Genomic DNA, 27,861 nt, shown 5'->3' with positions numbered 1-27,861 from the left:
AGAGGGACAGGATTGTTGTATCTTGTCCCAGCCCAGTACACACTGTGTACTCTACACACTGTGACGGCCCAGGCCTTGTCTTTAACTCCGCCCCTGCTGGTGCGGCCTGTGCTCTCTCCCTGTCTGTGCTTTTGAGTAGGTGGTTGGCGTCAGGTGTGCCGGATGGATGGCCTAATGAACAGCAGCATGAAAAACCTCTGCGCTCAGACAATCGTGTCTGCTCTCTCCTCCCGGCGTTTTGGCTTTCCTTTGTCTTTTGTTTGAACCCCTAGACTGACTTTGCACCAGAGGCGATTGCTCTAAGACTAAAATGTCACCCCCCCCCCCCCCCAAAAGAAAAAAGTGGTGAAATATGTACTGCTGTGTGTACATTTCATTGACTAAATACGCGCTAGAAAGCCTTCAACTTTTGTTCAGAATCAGCTACTTATCACAGGTAACCGGCGCAACTTCCTTCTCATTCATCCCCGCAGAGCCACAGCGCTTTACACAGTCGGACGCTCAGCTTCTACTGACTTCAATGGAGAAGCGTAGAGCGGGTTGTTCCACTGCAGCGAAACTAGACGCTCATTGGATAAATGCTGGGCTTTGTCCCGCCCATCGGACGCTCAGCGTCTCTGGGGATCTATGGGGCAGTGGGCTGGCCCGGACGCTCGGCTTCTGCATGATGATTGGATGAGCTGTCTGAGGCGGAATCCTTTTTTGATTGACAGCTTAATGAGCGAATCAGCGATCTTGAAGAATAAACATCCACCGGAGCATTTTCCAAGTTTTTCATTAGGCTCGTTCTAGATGAACTGCGCCTCGCCTGGAAGGCGGACGAGACCAGGCGGCAGCAGCAGGGGGCGGTGGCAAAAAGCTGCAGTCAAGTCGGACAGTTTCCAGCCGCCGTCAAAGAATATACAGGAAGTCACAGAAATATTTACATCCTGTTAGAGCCATCTGTAGGCTATCTGTAGTTTGCACAACACGTTCGGACAGCTATGGCTGAAGAAACTGCGCATGCGTTCTTGGTCGCCTATGAAACTGAAGCAGAAGAGATCCCCCTACTTTTCCACTCTGCACATAAATTACACTGTGTTAATCCTCTTAATGGGCAGATGGGATGTGGTGTGATTTTTACTATTTAATCTCACAAATGTAACAAATAAGAAATACAAACTTTGAGGTCTTACAAAGTGGATTTTTCTAAAATGATAACTACTTTTCACTGTGGTCTAAATTTGTCAATCATAACTTTTTATTTGTTTAACGATGCCACTGTTATGACTGAGGTGAGAGTCAGAACGACTGGGCAGATTTCAGCCCTGGGAAGTCATTTATTGAACAAGAATTGCCTACAAAGTAGATTTATGTAAAGGCACTGTCATTTATAAATCATACAATCCCTAAATTTAAGAAATTGAACTACTGAATTAACAGTCCAAACGTTCTCACAGCTACTGTACATATATAGGTTACACATGGACAAGCAGCAAAGGTTTCTTATAATCTTTATTCATTGATGTATTTATATTTGTAATTATATACAGTATATCAACCACACAAAATATGTCTGTTAACAGATTAAACCTTCATTGCACATGAGATTCATATAATCTAGCATTAAATATAACCATTACAGAGAAAATAAGAATTGTCGACTGAACGTAGTCCTAACTAAGAGTTTGTATTCCTAACTAAGAGCCAATCAGCTCTTTGATCAGGCGACAGCCAGGCGTTTCCCATCATGCCCTGAGGTCTTGCAGTCGGTGGAGAGCAACTGCGGCGCCTGGCTCTAAAAACTGCAGCCGCCTTGATCTCGCGAGGTTATCGTTGCAGGCGCGTCAATGACGTCAGAGCAAGTCGGGATCGAGTCGGACACAAATCTAACCGGCATGCATTGTACGGTGGTCGTCGGTGATCAATTCTGCGCAGGCCTGGTTCATCTCGAACGAGCCTAGTCTGTTGTTCTGAACTGATCCGGAGACTTTACCGATCCCCAGCGGTTGTGTCTTTGTTAAAAACGACTAGCGTTGTGTTTGGCGACTCTCTTCTGTCACTCTGCGGTTTCTTTCCCCAACGAGCAGCGGCAGCTGCGGAGCTTCTCCCCCCGTCACGATCACTCACAGTCACAGGCGGTCACACTTCACAGTAGCCTGGCGCAGCAGCTCCAGCTGCTAGCGTTAGCAAGCTGCACATCATGGCAGATAATGTGAATGTTGTCGACCGGAAAATGAAAAAAAAAAAAAGAGCTTCCCCTCCAGCAGCCGCCACTGCTTTGCACGACACTATTTGGTTAAACTACCCTTTACTGACTTACACCACACTTCTTTATCATTAATATTCTTTAATTCTTTAGTCCTAGTTAAATTCTTCTTTATTAAATAATACATTCTTTATTATATGTGTGCAATTCTGCGTGGTCTCCCCATTTCATGTTTCATGCGTTGAGCCAGCATGTCACAACACACATGTACCAAACTGACCTCTCAGTTGCCCCACTCAGCAACCAGTCACCATGTGAGCGATGTGTAGCAGTGCAGTGTGAAGGTGGAAGGAGGGTCACATCGCCTCACTAATACTCCTTATGTTTGATTAATGCCGTCTTTTTCTCTCTCTCTTTGCCGCAACTGTGTTCTTCTTTACCTTGCTCACACTCCACCTGTCTCTACCTCCTAATGTTCACCTTGTTTTACCTTATTGCTTCAAACTTCTGCCTTTACTTTCATAACCATTACTTCATTTTTCACTTTCCTTTATTGCTTTTCCTTTTTTCATGAATCTCTCACTCTCTCTCAGGACTATATTCTGGCTGTGGAGACCTATCACTCCATCATCCAGTATGAACCCCAGCAGAGGGTGCAGCTGCTCAGTGGCATAGGACGCATCTTTTTGCAGGTCTGCACATTAACACATGCACATTATTTTAGGACAGTGATTCCCTGGACACAGGCACAAGTATCTCCCAACCCACAGTAACTAGACCGTTTCTGGTTTTGGCTGATTAAGAAAGAAAATTAAGAAAATTAAATACCTGACATAGTAGTAGACACATCAGTGCTGCTCCCATGTTTCTTTGTTTAATACAGAGCTGAACCTAAGAGTTCATTAGCCCAGCTGAGCATAAACATTGGAAGCAGTGGGAAATGGCTCATTCAAAAATACACCTACCAGATCCTCTAACACTCACTAATTAACAGTTCAAAATACAGAAATATAAGTTATATGTGACCAAAACAACAGTTTGTTTGTCCACCCAGCTCTTCTTTGCAGCATCCCTTTCTGCAGCACAGGTTGCCTAGCAACCTCACGTGCTAAGACTCAGGGAAGTCACTGACACTTCTAGCTGCTGTTTGCCAAGAAATAGAGTGCAAAACTCCCCCTCAAGGCTAGTTGTTTCCCCCTAAATTTAAGCACGACCTGACTCCTGACTTATTAACCCAAACACTTGAACTTTTCCTTTAAACAACTCTGATTGGAATCAGGATTGAGACATCATTACTTTTGACTTTACTTTTTCCAACTAGACATGTTGGTAGGAATGTTGATAATACCTGGCCTTTTCCCCAAAGGCCTGTTCACTAGTCCAACAGTGATTCACACACATGCATAGTGAAACGTGCGTGACAACATCATTGTGTTGTCAATACCATACCAACTGTTTGTTTTGTCATCATTATTGTCTCTTTAAATGTTCCTGTTAATATTCTTTGTTTATGCAATGAGTCAGTTTTCCCTGGAGGATCATGAAATCTAGTGTAATTTATTTGTGCTTGCCCCATTTTACAATATACACACACAGATCTGTGGTTAATGTGTTGCTGCTGCTTTCCCCTTGGCCAGATTGGAGACATTAAAACGGCAGAGAGGTACTTCCAGGATGTGCAGAAAGCCTGCCAGATGATAGGGAGCCAGCCCAGTCACAGCACATGCGTGCTAATGAACAGGTACGTGGTTGTCATGCATTTGACACGTTCATACAGCAGGTGTGTATTTTATGCAGCTCAGGATAATTTTGGTGGTAGCAGAGTTTCCTTCAGGGCTGTTTTGCAGGTTTGTGCTTCCTCCTGGCATGTGACTGAGCACACAAGGTCACACCTGTGTAGCTCTGGCCTGAGGTGATGTAGAGTTATGAGGCAAAGCTCAGGTGACAACCTGTCCCACTCACACTGCTCACTTCACAAAGGCTCAGAGCTGTGAATAAAGAACAAAATGGCAGTTCATTATTGAGGATAGCAGTTCTATCCTGTCCTTTAAAATCCTCTTGAAATTCACACCCCTGAACTGCACAGCAACATTTCATTTACTCAGATCTGGACTCAACACCCCTATCTAGACAAAAAAGACAGTGAAAGTGTCAGTAATCATGCATCAACAATACATTTTTTTTGAATAATGAAGAGGGCATATTCAAGCTAAGTGGCAAGTTCCTCTTTAAAGCTGCTATAATGATTTTTTTATATTAACAATAGATCAAACTACTTGCATGTAAAAGGTGTCGCATGTAGTGACAAACCCACAGAGTCATCACTCAACTACAGTGCCACTAAGCTCTACACAGCTCAGCTACCATCGTAGCCTATTTTTTAAGTTGTACAGCTCATCACTTACTGTTTTGTTTCCTCTCAATGCTTTAATCCTTGTCTTCTATAAACACAGCCGGTAGTTGAGTATTGAACTTTGTTGGGTGGCCAGAAACACCAGTCCATAAAATATGTCTGCTGGTTGTGTAAATAAGCAACTGTTCACTGACAAGTATCACCATTTCAACTTGAGGTGATAATAGGTTATTGTGGTGTTTACAGCTTGTCCTGCTGTAGTTTGGATGACAGGGTAATTCTGATTATTTTCATGTTTGGCCTTATCATATATTCTATAAATACAATCTACCCATTGCAAAATAACTTTTGAGTGATGATAAATTGATTGATTCTAACTGTAGACTGTGTAGACTGCATCAATACTCAGCTAAGACTACCATGGCTGCTTGTATTATATCCTAGGATTTTTTGCATTATTATCTGTTAATTAAAATCAAGTGTATTGGCCAAGTATGTGTACAAATACAACAAATCTGACTCTGGTTTGAAGTTGCTCTCAATGTACTTACGCATAATGACCTTACAGACGTAGCTTACATTAAAGGCAACAAAGCTGAAAAAAAAGACAGGTAAACACATAAGCATATAACTACTATACACATAAGTAGGTGAAGAAATTGATGAATATACAAATATATAGAACCAAGCAACAGTGACAACACACAGCAAGTCAAGTGTTGGAATTGTAAACAATTGCTAGAAGTGCAAATTAAAAAATCTTGCAATTGGGTGGGTATGCAGAGTATACATCAGGAGTGGGCAACATTTGGGCCACACTGACTTACAAAATGTAAGCCAAGGGCCACAAATTGGGAAATTGAATCAAGACGTTAAACACATATTGCTGAATTATGATAAAATACATGAATTTGGTATACATTGGACTGACTTGCAAAGACTGCTCTACAACAGGATATTTGCCAACCTAGAAGGCCAAAACTTGAAGCCTATTGTCCAATTGAAATGTAGACATCGCCATCTGTTGGAATCAAGCAAAATAGCAATGCACACCCACTGTAGTTGTTTGCTTTGAGATTCATTAACATGTTGACCCTAATTGATATTTTGGAGATTGTTTTACTTTTTTGAGGATGTGGCGGGCCAGATTGAGCTGTATTTTGCCTATGTGTGGTGTATGGTCACTTATCCACATACTTTTGGCCATGTATTGTATGCCTTCCAGAGCTTTAGTATGACCTGAATATAGAACAGAATGAGCATGATTTAACAAAACCATAATTTTCCTTACATGTTGTAATCTTATCAGTACTGTTTGTTAGTGCAATAATTGTTTGTTTCCCAGGGCCTTTGTCTACCTCAGTCAGAACAACTACGCTGAAGCACACACATCCTTCATTGAAGTCTTGAAAATTGACCCGAAAAACCCTGTTGTAAGTACTAGCACATTCACTGCTGTAAATGTATTTTACTTTGTATCAGCTTTATAATGCAGCACAAGAGCTAAAAAATAATCACACTTCCCTTAAGTAAAATGTTATATAAGATGGTACTTTAGTAACAATAGCATGACAATTAACCACATTTAAGGTCCCATATTATGGTTATTTTCAGGTTCATACATTGATTTCGGGTATCTACTTGCAAATGTTTATATGCTTTAATGCTTTAACATTATCTTTCTCATACTGTCCACTGCTGCAGCACCTCTATTCACCCTCTGTCTGACCACTCAGTGCTTAGCCTGTCTCTTTAAGGCCCTTTTAAATGTGATAATTTCACATTCAAACTCTTGTGTCCTCACCAATTCCCTTCCGCCTCATGTTCCCAGGCCAACAACAATGCAGCAGTGTGCCTGCTATATCTAGGCCGACTGAAGGAGTCCCTGGGCCAGCTGGAGGGCCTGGTGCAGCAGGATCCTGCACTCTACCTCCATGAGAGTGTCCTCTTCAACCTGACCACTATGTACGAGCTGGAGTCGTCTCGCAGCACCCAGAAGAAGCAGGCTCTGCTGGAGGCTGTGGCCTGCCGGGAGGGGGACAGCTTCAACACACAGTGCCTCAAATTGGTCTAAGAGACATGAGGATGAACTGGCAGAGGACTCACACTACTTCATTCTCCTCCTGTGTGACAGGAAATAAAACCCCAAGAGTGGAGTGTGTAGAAAAGTACTGTAGAAAGCTCTTGTTCCAATGAGTGTGGTGACAGAACGGTGAATGTTTGGTGCTTTGTTCGGTTTCCCATAATCAAGTTGATACATCATCTTTCAGAACTGGTTTTATTCTTACAAAATGGATGTGCGAAATCAAACCTAGGTATACATTTCTCTTTGTGGTTTTCTGAAGGGTGACCCAATAATGATTGACACTGGAAAAGGAGCAATTTAACATTTTGGAAATTCACTAATTTGCTTTCCCGTTGTGACTTAGATCAGAAGATCTAACTCTCTGGTGATCAGATGGAGACTAAAAGATGGGTGCGTTTGCTAGGATAGCTTATCTTCCTACATTTTGACTTTTTATACAGGAAACACACATTTTACACTGTGATATTTTGATGTTTCTCAACACTACCTTAACCATCCAGTCAATGTCGCGCTTCCAACGCAAGCAACAGGAATGACAACAGAAACAGGACGTCAGGCTCAAAACGGCGTGGAACATGCAGTTTGGACAAGGTGAAACAGGCATTTAACTTTGGCATTTACCTTAGCATAGCTTTAAGCTTAGTTAAAAGAAAAATCACCTACTCTCGAGGAGACCACTACAACCTCATGGTGAGGCTCACATGACCAACAGTGCTACCAATGGCGAGCTTATCTGCTAGCATGTTCACTGCCAGCTGTATTAGCTGTTATTAAGATGTTTGCTGTGTCCGAAATCGCTCACTACCCACTACATAGTGGACCATATACAGTAGCGAGTTTGCCATTTTGAAGTACTGTCCAAATGTACACTGAGATTTATTGAACCCTAAATAGTTGACTCAAAGTATCCTACAATGCTTCGTAAAAAGTAGTGTACCGATGGCCACTAACCAAGCATTAAATACTATCATGCATTATGCTGGAGGGAGAAAAAAATGACCAGAGCAGTGTACATAAGTGTTTGGTTTTTTTGACTGATGAACTTACTATATAGTTCTCTATATAGAACCCCAGATGTAGTGAATAGGGAATAGTGAATGAGTGGGTGATTTCTAACACGTTTGTCTTCTAGAGTGGTGTAGTAATGAGTCCTAAGACCTGAGAATCAGTAAGAATTTTTGCACGGTTCCCTTGTCTCAAAGTGTATGGGTTTTTTTAAATGGGTTTTCAGTTAAATGCCTGAAAAAAGGACTGTGGTCACCACAGTGGCCAAAGTTGTCATGGAAATTAAATGTAATTATGCCGAACAGAGACTCATCTACTCACTAGTTCGTCTTTACAGGCAGACTTTAATTATATATTATATTACATATTATAGTATATTACAGTATAATTTAGGAATTGTGTAGTACAAAAATACATCATCCCTACAACACGTTATAGACCACATTGACTGTGGGTTTATCATATCATCCTTATATCTCTTTTTAAGTTAAAATGCATACATTTCAGAAAGAAAAAAGGAAGATATTTGAAAACTTTTTGGGACTCTTGTCTCTCTACTACATCAAGCATTCATTCATAATGTGATATTTCTTCAGCCAGACATTGTGAACAGAAGTGATGGAAGTTTTCACTAAATGAGACATACATATGAAAGTGTAGGTGTACATTTTGTAACTGACATTGTAATACAGAAAAGTTTTCAAAATCAGATCAACTGGAAGCTATATTTGCATGAATATTAATGAAAGATATATACAGTATTTTGTAGAGAGGGTGGCCTTTAGTTTTCTTCTCATAATCACTTTTTCACGTGAAAATTCTGCACTCCTTACCTTTGAAATCACACACATAAGGAACTGCTTTGTCAAAAATAAATGTTCAGGAGGTTGTTCTCAGGCTTCACCAGGTTGTTTTACCTTTGCTGTGGGGAGGTTTACACAGGGAGGGCCATACACGCAGACAAGCTAGTGAGGCTAGCATAAATCATCGTAACCTTTTGGCTACCATTATCTGTCATATGACTCTCACCTTTCAGGTCATGGTCCTTCAAGAGTGTCCTACCAAAGAATAGTCAAGAACAAACCACATGTTGCCATTTTATCAAGCTAGCTATCTTCCCCCTGGTTACAGTCTTTGTGATAAGTTAAGAAGTTAAGAAGCTGCTGGCATTTGCTTCATAATTAGCACAGAGATATGAGTAGTGTTGATTTTCTGATCTAAATCTCTGTAAGAAAGCTAATGAAAATATTTTCCAAAATGTCAAACTGTTGCTCTAAATTGTTTATTTTTTTATGAAAGAAATTCTAGTCACACAGTATTGATTAACTCAAGCATTGGGAGATTGTATTCTGAGATCTCTCTTCCAGAGTGGTAGTGGTTTCAAGGGAGGTTCAGGCTCATCATGTGAGACCTAACATGGGCATTATCCTGAGCTTCAGTGTGCTTTAACACTAGTAAACTACCAGAGGCTGAAAATTTCTTCCTCAGCAGACAATGTAATTAACAGTCAAATACCATTCTATTTCAGCTGCCAAAAAATCTATTCTCATGCAGTGAAAGAAAACAAACTGTTCAGATTATCCTGTCCACTAAATTAAAATGTCATTATTAGGAATTCAAAATAGTACATATCGGAGAATATGATGGAGTTTTTTTTTCTATTTAAAATGATTATATCTAAAATCTCTGTTAAATCTTATGATTTGTCCTAATTGATCTTGAATTATCAATAGTAACATGTTGTGTTCGATCATATTTATGTCTATTAAAAAATAAATTTTGTTTTATCCTAAATGAAGCTGTTCTTTTAAATCAGCTTGTCTGGTTTAATGGAAAAATCATCTTTATTTTTCATAGAACAAAAAATGTAAATAAATCTGTCAGAGAGGTTCCAGCTCATTAGCACAAGGTGGTGAAGTCACATCCTTCTGATTCAGAGAGATTTGAACGTGACATTTAAAAAAAAAAAAATTGTTATTAGTTGCATAATATTCATTCTTAGAACATGCTGTTGAGGGCATGTACGGCACCAAATACAACTGATTAAAGAGAATAATAATAATGTCCTGTGGTAAAGGAAGTAATTGAGGATCCATTACGAGTCCTGCATTCAAACGTTTACTGAAGTGAAAGTACATATGGATTATGCTCAGGAATCAAAAGTAAAACAACTTATGGTAAATGGCCCCTTTAAGTAATTATATATTAATCATATATTATTGCACTACTATTCCTGATGCATTAACCTGTGAGTAACATTGAACACGTTTAACCCTAACCCCTGGGAATAATCAGATTATGACAATAAAGTTGTAACTTCATGTAAATTTACTTACTGTGATTCCACCTGAGATAACACAAGACAAGTAGACTCGATCATTTAATTAACCACTAAAATCATCTTGGTGCATATTATGATTCTAATCATATTATTAGCCCTCAGTCTAGTACAAATAGTGGTCATATCCTCTTTGTTGTTAGTGTTGTGCACTGGAGCTCCCTCTCATCTCAGGATCCCTGCAGAGAAGCCACGTACTTCTGCCGGATTTCAAAGTCATCAGCGGGGCGATTGTAAGCTTTCCACACTGGCTCCCCCACAAACAGCCTCATGGCTTTGGTGTAGTTCTGTAGAAATAGTGTTCAGATCAATCTGAGCTTGGTTAAGTAAATTTAAGTCAACGTTGCCTCCCCATGCAAGAATTCATGATCTTACACAGCAATAAAAACAGCTTGTTAGCTTTCCTCACAGAAACCAATTCATATGGCAACTGGAAGCTAACGAATTAACTACTTTAAAAGGGTAATTCAACCACTTTCACACATTAAAGTGTGTTTACAGGCCTTTGGCATTACAACTGCAGATGTGAAAAAAGTAGTAAGCAAAGTTGCATTGTGGGAAAGAAGGCGCCAGGTGTAGAAATTGAGAAGAATGCATGGAATAAAAAATGATATCTCTGGTTCTGCTCGATTTGATCATTTGTTTCTTAACTGTCTATAATAACCCACAATGCAATATAACGACCAAGTGACACCATTGAAGGCAATTTATCAGATTACATGCAGCTTCCTCTGGAGCCACAAAAGGCTTTATACTACTTTTTTCACATATGCAGTAGTCCTCCCCAAGACCTGTAAACACTTTAAAGTGTAAAATAGGTGGAGTAACACATTGAGTTGTTAATGGCACTTTTGGACCAACTGCCTGAGGAAAAACAAAAGGTCAAAATGTTAAACTGATTGTACATGCAAAAACAAACATAGCTTCAGATGCCAGGCCAACAGTGCAAACGCTGAACAGTAGTACCACACTGCACACCTGCAAGACAATAGGACGTTTTACACTGGATATCCTAGCCCAGGACTATCCTTAGCCACAATATACAATACACACAGATTGTTAACCCAGTGTTAACCTAAGACCAGGGCAATACGATTCACACTCCACTTCCACTAGCCCTGGGTTAAGCACACAAATGCTTTGAAGCTAAGCTGAATATTCTACAATGTTGACTTACTACTCCTTTAATCTCTAGTCTGTTTCACACTGGCACCTCAGAGCCCCAGGCTTCATTGATTTTCTTGCGATAACCCCACAAAGTCAGAGCCAACCCTGCTCTGAAGCAGGGCCAGCAAGCCCTAGGCTAAAGTCCACTTTGAACTGTGCCAGTGTGAACACTTTCTTAGCCTGGGGCAAAGCGCAGTGTGAAAAGCACTTTGGGGTAAGTAGTACTGTAATATTGTAACTGTAATGCACAAGATATGTATTCTGTGCATTCTTTTAACATGCAGGTGAAATTTACAATGTCCTGTAGTATGCATACTATTTGACAATGCATGTCTGCACATTTTTTTTGTATTCTTCTGTACAGAATCACCAGTCAGATTATGTTCTCAATATTTGCTCATCTTATGTGTCTTAATATTGTTCTTTTCTGCACCAACAACCCAATTTTTCCTCAGACTTCATTTAATGTTCATACAGTTTAATCCATACTACTGATCTGCTTTGCTGACACTGTCAGTTTTGAACATCTACACTCAAGATAGCCATAAAGCAGCTAACTACTTCTATCTTATTTTCAGGAATATGGCTTTATATCAGTTGCAATTATGTTCATGTATGTTACGTACAGTCTCGTCCAAGGTGAAGCGGTGGTAGATGCCAGCCGGCAGACTGATCAGGTCCCCCTTTTTCATGGCGATGCGGATCCATCTGTCCTCCTTGTCCCTTATGTCGAAGTAGGCCTGGCCATCCAGGATGTATCGTATCTCGTCATCCAGATGCAGGTGTTCCTCAAAGAACATCTTCAGCTGACCAATGCAAAAATTGAGAGACCTGAAAAATGCTGGTTTCTTCACTGAATTAAAAACCCACACACAGTTTGGGTTGTAGCTTCCCTAATGGTGTCATTGTCCTCACCACTGACCTCACCATTTTTCACTCTAGTTCAATTTCAAATGTTTAAGAGTCTTCTCTAACAAAGTGAGAGTTTCTCAGAATATAAAAGATGATTTAAAATGTGCAGAAATTACAGCGCAATATGCAAGGGTTACCTTTTCTTCATAGTTGGGTAGGTTGTCCCTGTGAATAGTGATTATGTCCACATAGGAGTAGCCTTGCTCTTTACGGATCTGCTCCAGCTCTGGGTCTGATTCATAGATATCAGTGTTCAGCTGCAACATATAGGATAACAGGTCAGTAAATAAAAAAACTTAAAAATAAAGTAGGTTACCGTTACTAAAACCAATTTGATCATTTAGCCATTCATTAGTTATCATAACAGCAAATCTTGTTTCATGTAATAATACATAATAATAACGTTAGAAAAACTGGGGTGAGCCAGCAGTTGAATTCAACTGACAGAAATGTATAACTAAATTTCCATGTGTTTATTTCCACGGGTCTTAATGCTGCACCGCTGGTTACTATCAGCAATTATTTAAATTCTAACAGTAACAATTTAAGGGCTAGTTACAATAAAAAATATCGACTTGATATGCTGAATGCTAAGTTGTAGAGGGTCACAATGGTTATCTGAGTGTTAACAGAAGTTTTGTAAATTAACTTAATACACAGAAATAAAACACATGCCTTGACTTTGGCTACTCAAGAGTAGGCTACAAATTACCGTTTATGGTGGTTAATCTGACAGCTAGGTTAGCTGTTACGTGGAAAGCAGCTAACGGCTTTCACGTTAATTTTACCTTCCAGTGAAACACCCCAAGCGTTTTTAATTCGTCCAGTGAAACGGGCTCATTTGGGTTCAGTCTGTGAGACTTTCTCTGATCTTCATCAGATGTGTCCATGTACCAGGCTTCTATACCCATCCTGAAATTTACAAATGACGTTTTTACAGCTATAGTCCTGAGTAAAAACACGCCGCCAAACGTTCCTACGGTCCAATACCAACATTACCATACTATTTAGTATGCCAGAAGTACCAGGATGTCCTTCTTCTTCTTCTTCTTGTGGTTTTACGGCGGTTGGCATCCAGCTTAATGGTGCATTACCGCCACCTTCTGCTCCGGAGTGTGGATCAGACAATAGACTTAGGTTCACAATCTGTTTCCCTTCAAAAACAAAACAAAACAAGAACAAAACAAACCCCAAACCAAATGACTATAAATAAATAAATAATAGAACACACGCACACACACACACACACACACACCCTGAACTACAATCAAGTCAGTCACCCTAACACCCTACTCCTACTTATCCATCATATCCTATGAAAAATCCCTGTATTCCTTAAGAAAGCTAACAGTATCCGGACCTGTGCTCTCTCACCCATACTCAGTAATCCTTTTAATGTGAATTCTTGCACCCCTATTTCCCTCAGATTATTCCTCATCATCTCTCTCTGTGCCCTGTATTTCCTACACTGTAGAAGCACATGCTCCACTGACTCCTCTTCCTGACAACCCTCACACAAACCGGTTTGATGTTTCGCTATCATTTTCAGTGTTTTGTTTAGTGCACAATGCCCCAACCTCAACCTTGTTAACACAGTTTCCTCTCTCCTGTTTCCACTACCTACCCTATTTACTTTGACACTCTTCTGAATCTGATACAGATGTCTCCCTTTCTCCTCTCTATCCCACCTTTCTTGCCACATTTGGTTGGTTTTTTCCCAGATTACACATTTAACCTCTGCTTTACTGATATTCATTTGCATTTCTATATTTCCTTTCTTTAGGGCCCTCTTTGCCAACTCATCCACCCTCTCATTCCCCCTCACTCCTACATGCGCTGGAACCCACAGAAATTTTACCTGACCTCCCTGATTTGCTATTCTTGTGACTGACTGAAGGACTTCGTATAGTATGTCTTGACGGCTTTTTGAATGGAATGACCTTATACTTGCTAGGGTTGAGGTTGAATCTGAGCATATCAGCACCTTATCTTGTCTTGTTTTTTCCACCCACCGTAGTGCAACCAATACTGCCAACATCTCCACTGTGTAAACGCCTAATTTATTGGATGTTCTATTCTATTGACTATTCCTTTTACTGGTATTGCCACCCCATACCCTGTCACTCCTGTCTCAGGTTTCTTAGCACCGTCAGTATACACCTGTGTAAAATCACTATATTCTTTCAGAACATGGTGTTTGAATGCACTTACCAGATCAATTTTTCCTTTACCTTTCCTTTTCACCTCTAACAAGTACCAGTCTATATCCGGCCACACAAGCATCCATGGAGCCACCACCGGATAAACTACTAAAGGGCTTATCCTCATATCGACTACTCCAAATTCTTTGGCAATATCATTCCCTACTCGACCAAAACTATCCCTCTGATTTCTCCCATTCTCCCAGCACTCCTGCAACACTCCTTTTGTGGGGTGAGAATCTTTGTGTCCTTGCAAATTAGCCCAGTAATTTGCCATCAGTTGCATCCTTCTCACTTCCAATGGCATTTCTCCCATTTCTACTTGCAGTGCAGGCACTGGTGATGTTTTAAAAGCCCCACTGCATATTCTCAGTGCCTGTGCCTGTATCACTTCCAGTATCTTTACATGAGACCTGGCTGCTGATCCATATGCAACACTTCCGTAGTCCAACACAGATCTTATCAATGCCACATACATACTTTTTAATGATGAGCAACTTGCTCCCCATTCCCTACCAACCAGGATGTCCTACTACATCCGGTCACATTTATGCTGTAATGCTAGCGTAGTGTTAGACGGTGGGCCGAGGCCCCGTATCAGCTTTAGTTTTTGAAAATAATGATCCCCATGGAGGGAGAACCTGGATCTTTTACGTTTTAAAGTTTATTTTTTTCTCAATCAGATTTTCTTTGTTGGCACTCGTAATTCTTGCACATTCTTTCATAATCATAGTTTAAAATTCGTTAAATTTGCAGGCAAACGTCGCAGCCTACTATGTCAGTTACACCAATGGCACGCAACGCTACAAATCACGTGACGTTATTCAGCCAATCAGACGTAGATATGCGAAGAACAGCTGCTGCTCTCAATATTTACCTGGTGGACACAGGGTGGAGAGGTGAAGACAGCGATACATCCATGGAAAACCACACGAAATATTATGAGCTAAATAAGAAGCTTCCATGTGTGTAGGTAAGTATTAATGTTGTTGGAAAATGCTAGCTTTGCTATGTATTTGATGTATAACCTTTGGCGAGGCGACGTTTATTACGTGTAAAGGTAGCGCTAACCGTTAGCCTAATCCTAGCTCTTGTTAACAACTCGTGCTCACTTAATCAATCAGTCAATTAAGCTTGAGCTGAGACTTGAATATATTTCAATATCGCTGACTATTCTTATCGAATTAATATTACATTAGTCACCTCACACGATGTGAATAACCCAAATCGTTGGAAGTTAAGCGTGTGGCAATTTGGCAGCCGGCCAGCATCAGTCATGAAGAGCTTGTTAAGCCACGCACTCACGGTGTGTGAGTATAATTAACGTTACTGGTTATTTTATTGGTGTTACTGTTATACCCAGAGAGAGGGATAACAGAAGGAATTTAAATGATCTAAAAGCATGGTTCTCTGTGGTATACCCCAGTCAGCAAATTTCAAACAGTGAAGTAAACTACCCTGAAATGTTGTTGAGCATAATTGTATATTTTAGTAGTTAGGCTAATAATGTTAATTATGTATGTTAATAATTATGGTTAGTGGACATTTTTGTCCCATTGACTTCTGTCTGTGTGTGTGTGTGTGTGTGTGTGTGTGTGTGTGTGTGTGTGTGGCACCAGGCATTGTAACTTAAACTGAAGGAATCTCAATCATATTGTCATGGGGCTAGTGCATTTCTGTGCTGCAGGGGGCTCAGGGGGAAACACCAGGAACATCCAGCGAGAAAGTTGTTATATCTGATTTCCCCCCCCCATAATTCTAAGAAGCAGTGTAATAAACTTATGTCATACGAGTTAAAGACAAAGTTTGGTTCTCAAATGTAATGTGCATAATGTCATTGTGTTTTAATGCTAATTTCTATTCTTTTTCTTCACAGATTCACAGCTGAAGTTCAAGATTCACATTGACAAGAGCATTCTTTTCTTATTTAACACCTACCCTCTTTTTCAGCCTCTTTCTGAAATAAAGGTGCCTTTTCAAATCTTCTCTGGGCTCGTTTTATGTTTGTGACATTGGTGAAGTGGCTGTAGCAGTCTCTGTGGTAGCCACAGTTAGCTGGCATAGCAGCAGGTTCCTGAAGTTTGAGGTTCACAGTTAACTCATTTAAAAGGACAATTAATGAAGGCACGCACACACATCCATTCTTTTGAAAACTTCAGTCTTCTGTTACATTAATGATGTCCTCAAAATGTCATTGTGAATTTTGCACATAATATTACCAATTTCCAACATCTGAGGTCCAGTGAGTTGTTTTCTTTCCACCTGTAAACAAAATGGAAATTAGCTTTGAGATATATATATATATCTCAAAGCTAATTTCCATTTTCAGTCTCTTTGCAAGCTAAAGCCATACACATAACACAACCACTATATAGTATGACAACAAACCTGGGTTGTAAGGTTAAATCTCAGCACTGCCTCTTCTGCCACAGCTCTCACAGCAGTAATACATTTCTTCCATCCTGTGTAAACGGGGTTACAGGAACATCTTTTTCAAAAACACCTCCATTGTTTTGTTTGCTAGCAAACGTAGTTAGAGAGGTGTAGTGTGTGTGGCTAATTTTTGTGACGTTATGCTCATCATTTTTGTCAAGATTGACAGGTGGAAAGAAAACTCACTGGACCTCAGATGTTGGAAATTGGTAATATTATGTGCAAAATTCACAATGACATTTTGAGGACATCATTAATGTTACAGAAGACTGAAGTTTTCAAAAGAAGGTATGACAGGACATTATACATTTTCCTCCTTTCATCAAGCTTAATAACGAACTTTATAGACCGTTAATTTGATTAATTTTACCTCCTCTTAAAGTGATTGATACGCAAAATTCGTGTTATATTAGCAATGTGTGTGCAAAGTGTTGATGTACTGTACTCCGATGCCGGTAGCTTAAACGCAGCGGCGAGTTAAACAACAGATCCATGGTAACCATGGTAACCAGCAAACAAAGGAGAAAAAAAAGTTAAACTCCGGAGATTTCGAGGCGTGTCATTAGTTGCGTTTCCATCCACCCTTTCTTATTCGCATTTTCAAAAATTGCGAATAAATAGGCTAGGCTACTTGGATGGAAACGCCAGAAATTCGAATAAAGGCAGTAAATTCGCATAAAAGTTTTTACGCTTGGAGGGGGTGGATTTGTCAGCGTATCGATTAAAGGAAAATGCGACTTTTTGTTATGGAAACAGGTTTTGCGAATAAATCATGACTAACCCTATTGCATCACATGTCGCGTACACGCAACGGTGGACCGTGGACTTACTCACGCCGAAAGTTTCGCGACGACCCGGTAGGCTACTGCGCGCATGAAGCAGGCTTATACAGAGCTATGGCAATCCTTTTTTCTGTCGGCACAGGTGGTCGGTGGCTCGGGAGCAGTGTGTGAAATACCCGTCAATATTCGGGGGGGGGGGGGGTCCCCATCTCCCGATTGTTGCGCAATACCGATCTAAATTTTCTCAATATGCAGTAGGCCTATAACATTACAATATTTCATGGATGCAAGCCAAGACAATCAGTCTATAGCCTACATGACAACACACACACGCACACACTTAACAATTTTTGACAATCCGATATGCTATAGTATTCGTAAAGCAACACTGACATAGGAGGCTGCATTGGCTAAAGTTGTTTGGATGCACGTTGTTTTATAACAAGGAGAGGCCAAGTTGTGCATTATAATGCAGACACAATAATTAGCACCAATCTGGCGCACTTACAAGCGCAATCAGCTGAATAAACGCCAGGTATAGCCTGTCGGAGACTGGCACCTTTTTGGATGTGAGCCCAGAGTGTGTGAGTGATACACTCTGGTTTAGCTTTCGCTTGCTAGCCATGTTTAGTAGCCTATGACTTCTCAACCTTACGTCTTTCTTCTGTTTGGCTCACATGGCTAATTTGCATATGTGCGCAGGACCGGCTGCTCCGCTTGTCAACAAATAGCCTACAGCATATCTGTGAATACATGTTTTGAATTCTGAATACCGGACATGGTGAGCTTTATCACATTTTAGTGACCCTTAGTGACAATAAAATATTTTATCTTTTATTTTTTTTTGACAAAATTTGAGACCAACTTCAAATTTTGCTTTTGAGGCTTTCAGGGGGTCTCATGGGTTAATTTCGCACACTGCTCGGGAGAAGTGGTCCCACAAATGGCCCGATTATAGCACACAGATCTTCAAATGTGGCCCCTGACACCCGAAAATGTTTGAGCCAGAGTTTGTGGGTGAAGTGCTGCGACGCGGTCTCCCTCCAGCAAACTCCGACAGCACTCGTAACATTAAAAATCTTCTTTTCCTTCTCCTCTTCAGGAGGGTTTTGTAGGCTGTGAAAGCTGACGCTGTAGCTAATGTTCTCCCAAGAGCCGACAGGTTCACCACTAAATTGTCCATGATGTTGAGTGTCAGCTGAGTGTCAACTGTTGTCATGGATACATTCACGCTCTCCTATGACGTAATCTCACGGCGCATTCCTCCTCTCCCAATAATCGCAAAACAATAACTAGTGGAAACGGGCATAAATTCGCATTTGCTTTTTGCGCATTTTCACAAAATCCGCTCTTAAATTCGATACATTTGGATGGAAACCCAGTTATTAGGCTCGTTCGAGATGAACTGCGCCTCGCCTGGAAGGCGGACGAGACCAGGCGGCAGCAGCAGGGGGCGGTGGCAAAAAGCTGCAGTCAAGTCGGACAGTTTCCAGCCGCCGTCAAAGAATATACAGGAAGTCACAGAAATATTTACATCCTGTTAGAGCCATCTGTAGGCTATCTGTAGTTTGCACAACACGTTCGGACAGCTATGGCTGAAGAAACTGCGCATGCGTTCTTGGTCGCCTATGAAACTGAAGCAGAAGAGATCCCCGTACTTTTCCACTCTGCACATAAATTACACTGTGTTAATCCTCTTAATGGGCAGATGGGATGTGGTGTGATTTTTACTATTTAATCTCACAAATGTAACAAATAGAAATACAAACTTTGAGGTCTTACAAAGTGGATTTTTCTAAAATGATAACTACTTTTCACTGTGGTCTAAATTTGTCAATCATAACTTTTTATTTGTTTAACGATGCCACTGTTTGATTGAGGTGAGAATCAGAACGACTGGGCAGATTTCAGCCCTGGGAAGTCATTTATTGAACAACAATTGCCTACAAAGTAGATTTATATAAAGACACTGTCATTTATAAATCATACAATCCCTACATTGAAGAAATTGAACTACTGAATTAACAGCCCAAACGTTTTCACAGCTACTGTACATATATAGGTTACACATGGGCAAGCAGCAAAGGTTTCTTATAATCTTTATTCATTGATGTATTTATATTTGTAATTATATACAGTATATCAACCACACAAAATATGTCTGTTAACAGATTAAACCTTCACACACCTTGCACATGAGATTCATATAATCTAGCATTAAATATAACCATTACACAGAAAATAAGAATTGTCGACTGAACGTAGTCCTAACTAAGAGTTTGTATTCCTAACTAAGAGCCAATCAGCTCTTTGATCCGGCGCGGCCAGGCGTTTCCCATCATGCCCTGAGGTCTTGCATTCGGTGGAGAGCAACTGCGGCGCCTGGCTCTAAAGACTGTGGCCATAGATATATAAAGGCTAGATGTCTCGTCCGCGTTGCTGGCCAACAGAGTCGAACGTCCGCACAGGTCGGCCATCTTGGTACAGGTAGCTCGCTCACCCATAACATTGTGTTGGTAATGAAACATGTACTTTTTAAATAACCATAACTTGCTCAATTTTCAACCGATTTTCAAACGGTTTGGTTTGTTGTAAACGTCAAAGATGTAGTTATGACACTGCATACTTATGAATAATTATGTTATGTTCTAAAAAAAATAGAATAATGTTCTAAAATAGGTAGACTACAATATTTCCCTTTACAAATAGGCTATACATCAAGAAATGCTGCATGTTGAAATCCCCACCCTGTACAGAGATGTATTTATGACACTGCATACTTATGAATAATTGAGGCCTTGAGACGAATAACCATACAAGTCCATATTTCCAATTTTGAATGAAAATATTTTAACACAAGAAGAGGTTGAAAGTGGATGAGTTTTGAAGAGGATTTGAGGATTTTCACATTTGCTTCCATATTACTATTATTTTTGAAAAAGCTTAATATTTGAAAAACTTGAAAAGCTAAAAAGCAGTTCAAAAACAGTTCAAGGCTGAAAGAGCTTAAAAAGCTGAACATGTTGATAGTTGGAACGGTTTCTATTGCTGAACGTATGCTGAAGCAGTAGTAAAATGAAATTGGAAAAATTCCCCATAAGGATGAATGAGAAAACACCTCCGAAACACCTGCAGGTCTAGACAAAAGTGTTATGGTTATGGCCAAAATATGTATACAGTGAGTAACAGGAGACATTGCTGAACCTGTGGTGTGTTTTTTTATTTCTGTTGAGTGAAAAATGAGGGAGCCAGAGCGAGAGACAAAACCGGTACCGTCTGCTCTCCGCCAGAAATTTAGGCTCAAAGTTAACACTGCGGATTATGGGGGAGTTGCTGGAGTGCTTGTCGCTCGAGGGCTTCTACAGCCAAAAGTTTAAGTCCTACATCTGAAATAAGACCATCATCTGAAAGTCCATTATAAACCCAGAAGACGAGCTAAAAATCCTTCAAACTAAAACTGTGATAATTTCTTCGAAGAGAAAAGATGCGATTTCAACATGTTCAAGCATCCAGAATTATAACCACGTTAATGACGTTTGTAAGAAACCAAACTGTTTGTAAATCCGTCAAGGTTTCAGCGAGATAAGAGTATTAGCGTTTGTGCAGATCACTGACTTTACCTCAGGTTACACAGATACAGCCGGAAAGCTAACCTGTACCAAGATGGCCGACCTGTGAGGACGTTCTAGACTCCGCCGTAAAGCCTAGTTTATGCTTCTGCGTCGCGGCGACGGCGGAGCTACGTCGGCGACCCTACGCCGTCATTGAGCATTCGAAGTTCTGCGTCGAGGGAACGCGTTCAATTCACCGCCAAGCCGCGAGGGGGGCTGGGGGGATTGGTTTCGGGGGGTTCTTGCTCTCTTGCACTGCAGTTGCGGTCAGAGCGGATATGCTGTGTAGCATTCTGGTCACAATGTGGGGCTACAAGCTACATGCTGCACAACACCAATACTCCTCCTGCCCTGCTGGGATCTCACAAAGCATGGAGTTCACAAGCAATAGGAGACAAGCATGCAAGCAGCAGAAGTAACTGGCGGTGTTGTTATACTGTTGACCGGAAAAGCAACTGCCAGAATGACGGTCTGAGCGGACCAATCCCAGTCCTTGCCGTTCGCGTCTCGACGCGTCGACGTGACGCGTAGTCAGGATTTTTTGGAGGCGTACGTCAGGCTACGGCGCAGGGTCTGCGTAGGGGTCTGCGTCGACGACGTAGCTACGCCATCGCCGCGACGCAGAAGCATAAATCAAGCTTCAGACATCTAGCCTTTATATATATATCTATGACTGCGGCCGCCTTGATCTCACGAGGTTATCGTTGCAGGCGCATCAATGACGTCAGAGCAAGTCGGGATCAAGTCGTACACAAATCTAACCGGCATGCATTGCGCGGTGGTCGTCGGTGATCGATTCTGCGCAGGCCTGGCTCATCTCGAACGAGCCTAGTATCATATAACTGGATACCGGACCGGAAAATGGCGGCCGTTGATTTCAACGGAGTTGCTCACCTAACCATGGATCTATAATATAACCTGGATATGACGAAGCCTCTCAGCAGGCACGCCGTTTTTTTCCAGTGGCCACTCGCGGTATTGCAACAAAAAATCCCATGGGGCCCAGAAAGCATTTTAGCCGTAATAGTAAAAGAGAAGCCTGTAAAACTGTTCTCAGGACACCTCCAGCTGTCACCACTGTTAATTGCTAATCTTTGTATTCCATATTTTTAAGTCATGGACTTTTAAACCGTCAAAAAGTTTTCTAAAGGCCAGAAAAGCCCCCCCAAAGTCTAATTTTTCATGGTGACGTCACAGCTGTGTGCGTGCACTCCCAAGCGCGGTCGTGCTGTGTCTCGGGAGCGAGGATGCCTGTTGGCTTAATGACAGCTCTGAACGGGGCTAAACGTGGTCGGAAAAGTGAATTACATGACTCCAGGGTGAGTCTTTTTCGAGACAGAGTTGTGATACAAGTTTCATATTTGAATGGCACGTATTTTAAATGCAGTTCTAAAGGTATTTTGGCGTTAAATCACCCGCTTAATGACCGCATTTTCACTTACTGCCAGTGCCACTGCTGTGTAAAAGTCGAAAAGTTATTTACCATGCATGTGATAGTGTCGGTGATGTGTGTCACAAGGGTCTGATGAAATTAATTAAGAAATGCACATTTTACTTACGTAATGTCAAAGCATTCTCTATTTAAATAAAGTGAGAAACAACAGTCAACATGCAGTCACATGTTATACTCTCACTTGGCTCTTACAAACTATTTTTCTCAGTTTTGCAGACTGTAATCACAAATTAAACAATTTTTACTTGGGACAGATTTGTTTAAGCCTTGAAAATATTTTACAATTATTTTTTATACATATATGCACAATCAACTTAATGCACATGAATAATGGCACTTGCACTTCGGTAGAGATATCTGCATTTTATTGGATTCGCACACAACATTGTTTACACATCACACCAGCTCCACCTGAAAGGGAGATAGTCAGGATCCTGACTAGAGGGAGACTGGACATGGTGTATCACTTTGTTAGTATTTGGTGGAACATGTGCCATAATTACTGTGGCTCACATTTGTAGAATATAGTGCCATAAGTGTGTGATTTAGTTGAGTCACTGTGTACAGTATGAAACACTAAACAGACAGTCGCTCTGACCACAGGCTCAGCTCTCTCGTCTTGGTGGCACCGTGAGTCCGCGACACTAACGCGCCCCGTAACATGTAATCTGTTGTATATGACAGATCAGACTACACAAATACACACAACATAACATGTATATGATAATCCATCGATCCACTGATTTACTTCGCTGAATACAAATGCATACGACCGGAGCAGGGTTAGGAAAACAGCGGAGAACAACGTTTTATCCTTACTTAGAAATAATAAAACAACACAAATTAACCACGTATAGTCTATAACCATGACTTTGAGAACATCATCGGCTGATGTGCCTATAAATCCATCATTTGATTGTGTAGATCTGTCGTTACCGCTCAAACTCATCCACAAGCACTCATGAACGCGCAGCGCTTGTCCAGAACGCAATTTCCGGTCCTGTATCCACTAATAATACATCCATGCGCCTAACGCATACGCCGAAAAAGTTTCTGACTTCCGGGTTTACTTCCGCGTTATGGGGCCCATAGAGCATGCGCAGTTGAGTCAACCCCCCATGATGCCCTGGGGCAATGAGAACGAGCAAATCGCGTTCTGGACAAGTGCTGCGCGCTCATGAGTGCTTGTGGATGAGTTTGACCGGTAATAACAGATCTACACAATCAAATGATGTTCTCAAAGTCATGGTTATAGACTATACGTGGTTAATTTGTGTTGTTTTATTTTTTCTAAGTAAGGATAAAACGTTGTTCTCCGCTGTTTTCCTAACCCTCCTCCCGGTCGTATGCATTTGTTTTCAGCGACGTCAATCGGTGGATCGATGGATTATCATATATGTTATGTTGTGTGTATTTGTGTAGTCTGATCTGTCATAAACAACAGATTACATGTTACGGGGCGCGTTTGTATCGCGGACTCACGGTGCCACAGAGATGGGAGCTTTATTTTAATTTTTTTTCACCGAGACGAGAGAGCTGAGCCTGTGGCCAGAGCGACTGTCTGTGACACCGCCCGGTTCCAAGGCCCTGATCGCAGGTTTGGTTTTTAGCCACGATATGGAAGGAGCCTCCACTCTCCCTGTAACAAGTTACGTCATTTATCTACCATCACAATTAGTCTGAAGCTGTTTAATGAAGGTAAAAATTAAACACAAGGTAAATACCCTGCATAGTTCTTCTCTGTGCTACTCTGATCAGAGTGGCGTCCTTAGCAATGGGTCTGGCAACCGACTGCAGGAATTATTTTATCTGTTGTTGTAACTCCTATCTCTGGTCAACATGTGGTGTTTTTTCTGTTCACTCTTCATATTCAACCTTTAACACACTGCTAACTCCTAACCCCCATGCATAACTGCATGCTGACCGTTGTTTTTTACTTACTTTGCATTTCTTAATTAATTTTATCTTATATTTTTCTATTTTATTATTCATCTTTATTATTTATTGCGTTGTAGTTTATACTTGCATCATCATCAGTATGCTCTGCTGCAGATTGCATAATTCCAGGCCATCAGACTGAGACGGTTCAAACCGTAATAAAAGAAGCGTGATTGGAGGAGTCAAGATGGCGGAGTGAGCGGTAGCGTTTTTTGCAGGCTCCGTTATTAAAGTTTTGAAACCGTCCTAGACCTTCACCCTTTGACAAAAAACAACAACAACTACATAGAAGAACTGCACGAACAACTCCTGAGCCCCACGGAGTTTTTTGTTTTTTTCGAGTCTGACCACTTTTGCTCTGTTTTTTTTTTCAACGAGGACGAAATGGCTACAATAGCAAAGCGGCTAAAGCTCAAACAGACCACAACTACAACCTGACGGCCCTGCGAGAGGCATGTGATGAACAAGAACTTGAAGAATTAGAGGCGATGGAGAAAGAAAACCGGAAAATACTTCATGACCACAAACCACTGCCCAGCCCAAATCCCAAAAAAATGAAACCAAGGAATCAAGACGAGAGAAACCAGCCGGGTGAGATTACAAATGAAACCATCTTGAATGCAATTCAAACTTTGATAAAGAGATTTGATGAACAAGATGACAGACTGAAAACTTTTGAAAGTCGAATGGAAGCTAACACACAAGCAGTGAGAGAAAACAAGGAAGAAATAAGCAAAGTGAAGGAAGAAATGCTGTTGCTGAAAAAAGAAAATGCATCACTGAAGCAGATTTGTTTGGAGCAAGCCAGGTTTAAGAGAAGGTGGGATCTTAGACTGATGGGCCTTCCTGAAATAGACAAAGAGGAGACGAGAGATTGTGATCGGCATCCTGACAAGAGTAATCCCGCTGTCAGTAGACACAGTGCACCGCTTGGGAAAGAAGAACGATGCAGCTACCAACAAGATGCCCAGACCTGTAATCATCCAGTTTGCCCTGCAAACTGTTCACGATGAAGTATGGAGGAGATCAAGAGAGGCAAGAGTGTGCAGAGAGCTGAACATTCAGTTCAAGGAGGACTTCTCAAAGGAAGATCGTGAGGCTCGTGCTAAGCTGTGGCCCAAGGTGCAAGAAGCCAGAAGAAACGGAAAAAAGGCCTCCCTAAGAGAAGGATATGCACTCATCGATGGACACAGAGCTGACCCCTAATTGCTGCTTAGTAAGCAAACAGTCAGGCACCTTCTGCTTATACAGAGCAAAAGTTCAGTAACATGGTAAGATGTATTTATGTTTACAGAAGCAAACTCTCAGGTATTTTGTTTAAACATACTGAAAGTATGAATTTTACCAGGTGATAGTTTAACTGATTTAACTGCTAAAAGGGGTTTAAGGACTTCAATTTCAAAGTTGTTGTTTTTTCTATATTTTCGATATGTTATTGAGGACAACATGTTCATTCCTGCATAGAAAAAAAACGAAGTTAAAGCGCATTTAGAACAACCATAATTTCTCTTATGTCACTGAATGTTAGGGGTTTGAAAAACATTACAAAGCGTAAAGCCATTTTTTTGTTTTGTAAGGATCAAAAATCGCAATGTGTTTTTTTACAGGAGACTCATTCTGTTATGACTGATGAAAAATTCTGGAAAATTCAATGGGGGGATTACACCTTCTTTGCACATGGAACATCACACTCAGCAGGAGTCATGATATTATTCAATAGATTTCCAGGTAACATAATTGATCATAAAAAAGATACTGAAGGTCACTGGTTAATGGTGGTTGTAGAAACAAATGACAAACGTTATATTTTAATATGCGTTTATGGCTTTAACAACCAAGCAATCAATGTGAACTTTTATGCAAAATTAGGCCAACTTATAAATGAGTGGAAAACAACATATAATTCAGATAAAGTGATATTGGGAGGAGACCATAATATTACCCCCGATTCATGGCTAGACCGACTACCCCATAGGAATTCTCAACCTGTATACAGCGACATTATACTGTCTTTATGTACAACAACACATATAATTGATTATTGGAGAACATCAAATCCAACATCAGTTCAGTATACGTGGTATAACTCTGCAGGAAACGGTCAATGTTCAAGACTAGATTACTGGCTGATTTCATGTGAGTTATGTAATGATATTTCAGATTGTAAAATATCAGCCTCTCCGCTCACAGACCACTGCATGATTAGTCTAAACTTACTAACATCCAAGCAACAACTGAATTCTCCAAATATTTGGAAGTTTAACAATGATTTCTTACAAAATGTTGAATTTTGTGATCAGGTGAAGTTTCTTATCTTGGAGGTTGAAAAGTTAGACATGAGTGATATAAGTAAATGGGAATGGTTTTAGTTTAAGACCAAACAAATAGCAGTTGACACAGGTAAAAAACTGTCACGTATAAGGAAACAAAAGCAAAAGGATCTAATTGACAAAATCAATTCATTAACAAGTAATACACAAGTATCCTTAGACAACATTACTGAATTAAAATCATTGCAATCCCAATTAGATAACATGTACACAACAAAGGCAAATGGAGCTTATATTCGATCAAGAGCTAGATGGATCGAAAAGGGTGAAAAAACTTCAACTTACTTCTTTGGACTTGAAAAACAAAGACAAATTAAGAAAAAAATAAGTAGACTTATGACAAATGATATTATAATTGAAGATCAGAAATTAGTCCAAGATGAAATTTGTCTCTTTTATTGTAACTTATATAAATCAAAATTTAATAAACCAGATTGTGATTTTTTATTTGAAAAAATCGATGAAGACATAAAAAAAACTGGATGTAGAAGACAAACATATACTTGAAGAAGAATTAACTGTAATAGAAATTGAAAATGCATTAAAACAAATGAAAAACGGTAAATTGCCAGGGATAGATGGTTTAACATCTGAATTCCTAAAACATTTTTGGGCGGATATCAAAAAGATACTATATAACGCTTTTTTGGAATGTATTAAGAAAGGAAGTTTGCCCCCTACTATGAAAACAGGTTTGATAACCTTATTACCAAAACCTCAAAAAGATTTGTTGATGTTAGACAACTGGAGACCAGTAACCTTACTATGCAATGATTATAAACTTCTTGCTTTAGTTTATGCAAATCCCTTAAAGCATGTAATTGGAAAACTTATAGAAGAGTATCAATCAGCTTTTATAAAGGGAAGATATATTCACAACCATATTCGACTGATTCTAGATTTGATTGACTACCAATCATTCATTCAATCAGACAGTCTTGTGTTATTCATAGATTTTTTCAAAGCATTCGATACTGTGGAACATGATTTTATGTTTACGGTGCTCAAAAAACTTGGATTTGGAGAAGGGTTCTGCAAGATCATAAAAATGTTTTATAATGATA

At 40.3% G+C, this 27,861-nt stretch overlaps 2 protein-coding genes and 1 long non-coding RNA gene across 6 annotated transcripts in view; 2 read left to right on the top strand and 1 right to left on the bottom strand.

Moving 5' to 3' along the window:
• The window catches only part of trappc12 (trafficking protein particle complex subunit 12), a 71,567-nt gene extending 63,034 nt beyond the window's left edge, over positions 1-8,533 (top strand). Inside the window, exons 9-12 of the mRNA XM_084380416.1 lie at positions 2,782-2,880; positions 3,826-3,929; positions 5,887-5,974; positions 6,373-8,533. Coding sequence (XP_084236542.1) covers positions 2,782-2,880; positions 3,826-3,929; positions 5,887-5,974; positions 6,373-6,615 — 534 coding nt within the window. The 3' untranslated portion in view covers positions 6,616-8,533. The remainder of the gene's footprint in view (positions 1-2,781; positions 2,881-3,825; positions 3,930-5,886; positions 5,975-6,372) is intronic.
• A 1,204-nt stretch (positions 8,534-9,737) lies between these two features.
• Positions 9,738-16,365, bottom strand: adi1 (acireductone dioxygenase 1). Of its 4 annotated transcripts, none has more exons than XM_084380418.1 (5): positions 16,189-16,365; positions 13,049-13,203; positions 12,187-12,306; positions 11,764-11,943; positions 9,738-10,257 (listed from the first exon to the last, which is right to left on the bottom strand). In XM_084380418.1, exons 1-5 carry the CDS (start codon positions 16,310-16,312, stop codon positions 10,141-10,143), a joined length of 696 nt encoding a protein of 231 aa, XP_084236544.1. In that variant the 5' UTR covers positions 16,313-16,365; the 3' UTR covers positions 9,738-10,140. The 4 variants fall into 4 exon arrangements, with proteins under 4 accessions (XP_084236544.1, XP_084236545.1, XP_084236546.1 ...); XM_084380419.1 differs by lacking the exon at positions 16,189-16,365 and adding an exon at positions 12,838-12,961 and having other exon boundaries at positions 13,049-13,134; XM_084380420.1 differs by lacking the exon at positions 16,189-16,365 and adding an exon at positions 12,838-12,961 and having other exon boundaries at positions 13,075-13,091.
• On the top strand, positions 13,138-16,235 carry LOC311273392. The gene is made up of 2 exons (XR_014624666.1): positions 13,138-15,223; positions 16,127-16,235. It is a non-coding gene; the product is annotated as an uncharacterized lncRNA (long non-coding RNA).
• Positions 16,366-27,861: the final 11,496 nt, after the last annotated feature.

This window comes from Pagrus pagrus, assembly GCF_965226575.1.
Source record: "Pagrus pagrus genome assembly, chromosome: 18".
Classification (NCBI taxonomy): Eukaryota; Metazoa; Chordata; class Actinopteri; order Spariformes; family Sparidae; genus Pagrus; species Pagrus pagrus.
This window is presented reverse-complemented; position numbering and strand designations above follow the sequence as displayed.